This window comes from Solanum stenotomum, chromosome 1, assembly GCF_019186545.1.
Source record: "Solanum stenotomum isolate F172 chromosome 1, ASM1918654v1, whole genome shotgun sequence".
Classification (NCBI taxonomy): Eukaryota; Viridiplantae; Streptophyta; class Magnoliopsida; order Solanales; family Solanaceae; genus Solanum; species Solanum stenotomum.
In genome coordinates, this window is record NC_064282.1 from 93,495,911 (window position 1) to 93,499,282 (window position 3,372).

At 26.6% G+C, this 3,372-nt stretch overlaps 1 protein-coding gene across 1 annotated transcript; it reads left to right on the forward strand.

Moving 5' to 3' along the window:
* Nucleotides 1–2,309: 2,309 nt before the first annotated feature.
* On the forward strand, nt 2,310–2,942 carry LOC125871212 (dehydration-responsive element-binding protein 1F-like). Its single transcript, XM_049551816.1, has one exon. It carries the CDS (start codon nt 2,310–2,312, stop codon nt 2,940–2,942), a length of 633 nt encoding a protein of 210 aa, XP_049407773.1.
* Nucleotides 2,943–3,372: the final 430 nt, after the last annotated feature.

A 3,372-nucleotide genomic window follows, 5' to 3' on the forward strand; every position in this document is an offset into this window, starting at 1 on the left:
AATCACACATTTTTCACGAAATTACACTAATTAAAACTTGATAGTGTATTACTTTGCTTTGCTTTGAGTGTCTTCATAAGTTTTTTTTTTTCTTTTAATATTAATCAAGCTAATTTTAGTTTTTAAAAAAGTAACATAAACATATGACAAGAAGCGTATCCAAAATTTTACTCACTTAATTGTGATTTCTTTGTCGTATATTAATTTGACAAGGAATTTAGTGAAGAACACTTTTAAAATTTGTATCTTAAATTAAAGATATGTCAAATATATAAAAATATTTTTTACTATTATGGTATTAAACATGTCAATGTGAAAAGTTGAAATAAAAAAATTAATAGAAAAAATTGATAGTATGGATGTAAGTTTTATTGTTGGAATCTTTTTTTTCCTTAAAGAAGAAGTGTTAATGATCAAGTGACAAATATGAATTGAACATAAAAGTAAGTCAAACTTTTTTAGAGTATAGATGTAGATATTTATGATAATATCAAATAGTAATATTCGGTTTTGGACGTGTAAATTAACTTCTTTTGATTCTTCTATAGTGGGGATGGAAATAAAATTATTAACAAGAACTAATAAAATTAAATATTAATTGCATATTACCACATTTTTTCCGTTTAGTTAATCTACATTTATTTTTTGATCCATCTTAAAATTGATAATCACACATTTTTCACTAAATTACAATAATTTTAAAACTTGATACATGGTATTACTTTGGATTTGCTTTGATTGTTTTCATAAGTATTTTTTTTTCCATTTAATGCTAATTAAGCTAATTTTAGTTCTTTTTTTAAAAAAAAAAAACAATATGACAAGAAGCGCATCCAAAATTTTGTCCTTTCAATTTTAATTTGTTTGCCCAATTTAAACTTAAGACGAAGTTTAAGAAAGTAAGAAATAGTTTTAAAATTTGTGCGTTAAATTAAAAACATATCAAATATACCACGACGTCCTTTAATCTTATTTAAACATATCAATATGAAAAATTGAAATTAAAGAGTTCCAAAAAAAAAATATTTTTTTCAAACCCAAATTGAAATAGATGGAGCAGTAAGTAGCCACAAAAAAATTATGTTTCAATTTGTTTATCCTACTTTTCTTAGTTTGTTTCAAAAAGAAATATATCTTCTTTTTTTTTGGCAATTCTCTAATTTTAACTATTTTTCACATGATATGCTTAAGACTATAAAATTAAAAAGAATTTTGATATCTTTGAGATATTATAAATTTAATATTATAAAACTAATTTTATTTTATTTATTNCCACCTTAAAATTGATAATCACACATTTTTCACGAAATTACACTAATTTTAAAACTTGATACATGGTATTACTTTGGATTTGCTTTGATTGTCTTCATAAGTTTTTTTTTTCCCATTTAATGCTAATTAAGCTAATTTTAGTTCTTTTTTTTTTTTTTTTAAAAAAAACAGTATGACAAGAAGCGCTTCCGAAAATTTGTCCTTTCAATTTTAATTTGTTTGCCCTATTAAACTTAAGACGAAGTTTAAGAAAGTAAAAAATAGTTTTAAAATTTGTGCGTTAAATTAAAAACATATCAAATATACCACGATGTCCTTTAATCTTATTTAAACATATCAATATGAAAAATTGAAATTAAAAAGTTACCAAATAAAGATATTTTTTTCAAACCCAAATTGAAATAGATGGAGCAGTAAGTAGCCACAAAAAAATTATGTTTCAATTTGTTTATCCTACTTTTCTTAGTTTGTTTCAAAAAGAAATATATCTTCTTTCTTTTTGGCAATTCTCTAATTTTAACTATTTTTCACATGATATGCTTAAGACTACAAGATCAAAAAGAATTTTGATATCTTTGACATATTACAAATTTAATATTATAAAATTAATTTTATTTTATTTCTTTTTTAAAAGTCTATATCAAATTAAAATAAGATAAACAAATTAAAACGCGGAATTATTGTGTTTTGAAAAAGTTGGGACCAAGTAACCCAAGATCCACTTTTGCTCCCCCACCCCACCCCCCCAAGGGCTCAGCCGTAATTTCACAGTTTATATTGGGAATTGGGCCCTATATCTATCCCATTCCCATGTTCTTGGCACATTATCCACGTGCCATTTTATTTGCAATTTTTTTCTTAAATAACTCAACGTGTGGATTGAAAAATAAAATAAAAAATAAATCATCCCATACCCCACGTGTTTAATTATTTTTCAACTCCCTAGCCCATACTCTATTTATCTTCATTATTTGTTTTATAGTACCATCACTACTATACTATATACTTAAAAAAAAAAAACATTTTGTTCTCTTTCAATGGATTTTGAAGATGAACAAACTTCTTCTTATTCTTCATCTTCTTCCGATCATGATAATAAAGAAAAAAATATTGATCTTTCGTGTTCGACGAATAATAATGTACAATTCAAGAGGAGGGCAGGGAGGAAAAAGTTTAAGGAGACTCGACATCCATTATATAGAGGAGTTAGGAGGAGAAATGGAGAAAAATGGGTGTGTGAAATACGCGAGCCAAATAAAAAAACAAGAATTTGGTTAGGTACTTTCTCCACTCCTGAATTAGCAGCTAGGGCACACGATGTTGCTGCCCTAGCTCTCCGGGGAAGTAATGCTCTTCTTAACTTCCCCGGATCCGCTTGGTCTCTACCTAAAGCTAAATCTTCTTCCCCTCAAGACATTCAAATCGCGGTTCTCCAAGTTAATAAAGAATTAGTTGTGTCATCCTCACCCTTAGAAGAACCTTCGTGTAAACCAAAAGATGATGAAGTGAATTCTTTAATGGAGTTTATGGATGAGGAGGCCATGTTTAATATGCCAATTTTTATTGATAGCATGGCTGAGGGGATGCTTTTAACTCCACCAGCTATGAAACGAGGCTTTAATTGGGGTGATGTTGAGGAAGATGTTGAGTTCACTTTGTGGAAAGATTGATCACACATGTCTATTTGTGTTTGAGACTTTGACCTTCTTTGTTTATAAGTACTTAATCAAGGTTTGAATCTTAATTATTTAGATTTCAGTCATTAAGTGTATCTGAATTTTTAGGTCTGAATATTAATCATTTAAGATCTTATAATTGCTTAGTGAGTTTTTTTTTTCAATTCATTTATAAACACTTAATGGATCTGAATAGATATGAACTATTAAAACCTATAACAATTTAGTTTTAATATTACTAAAACCTTGTTTGTTTTTATCAATATTAAAATGTCTGAATTTGAATACACATAAATATTAGGATGTGGATTAAAATAAAATGTCTAAATATGAGTACATATCTAAATATTAAAATATTATTTTAAGATCTAAATACAAATAATTTAACAACATAAAACATATCCTATGTGATCACATAATGGAG

Bases quoted from the DNA above. Each gene is read 5' to 3' on its own strand.
- LOC125871212 (XM_049551816.1), top strand. From the start codon at position 2,310: ATGGATTTTGAAGATGAACAAACTTCTTCTTATTCTTCATCTTCTTCC.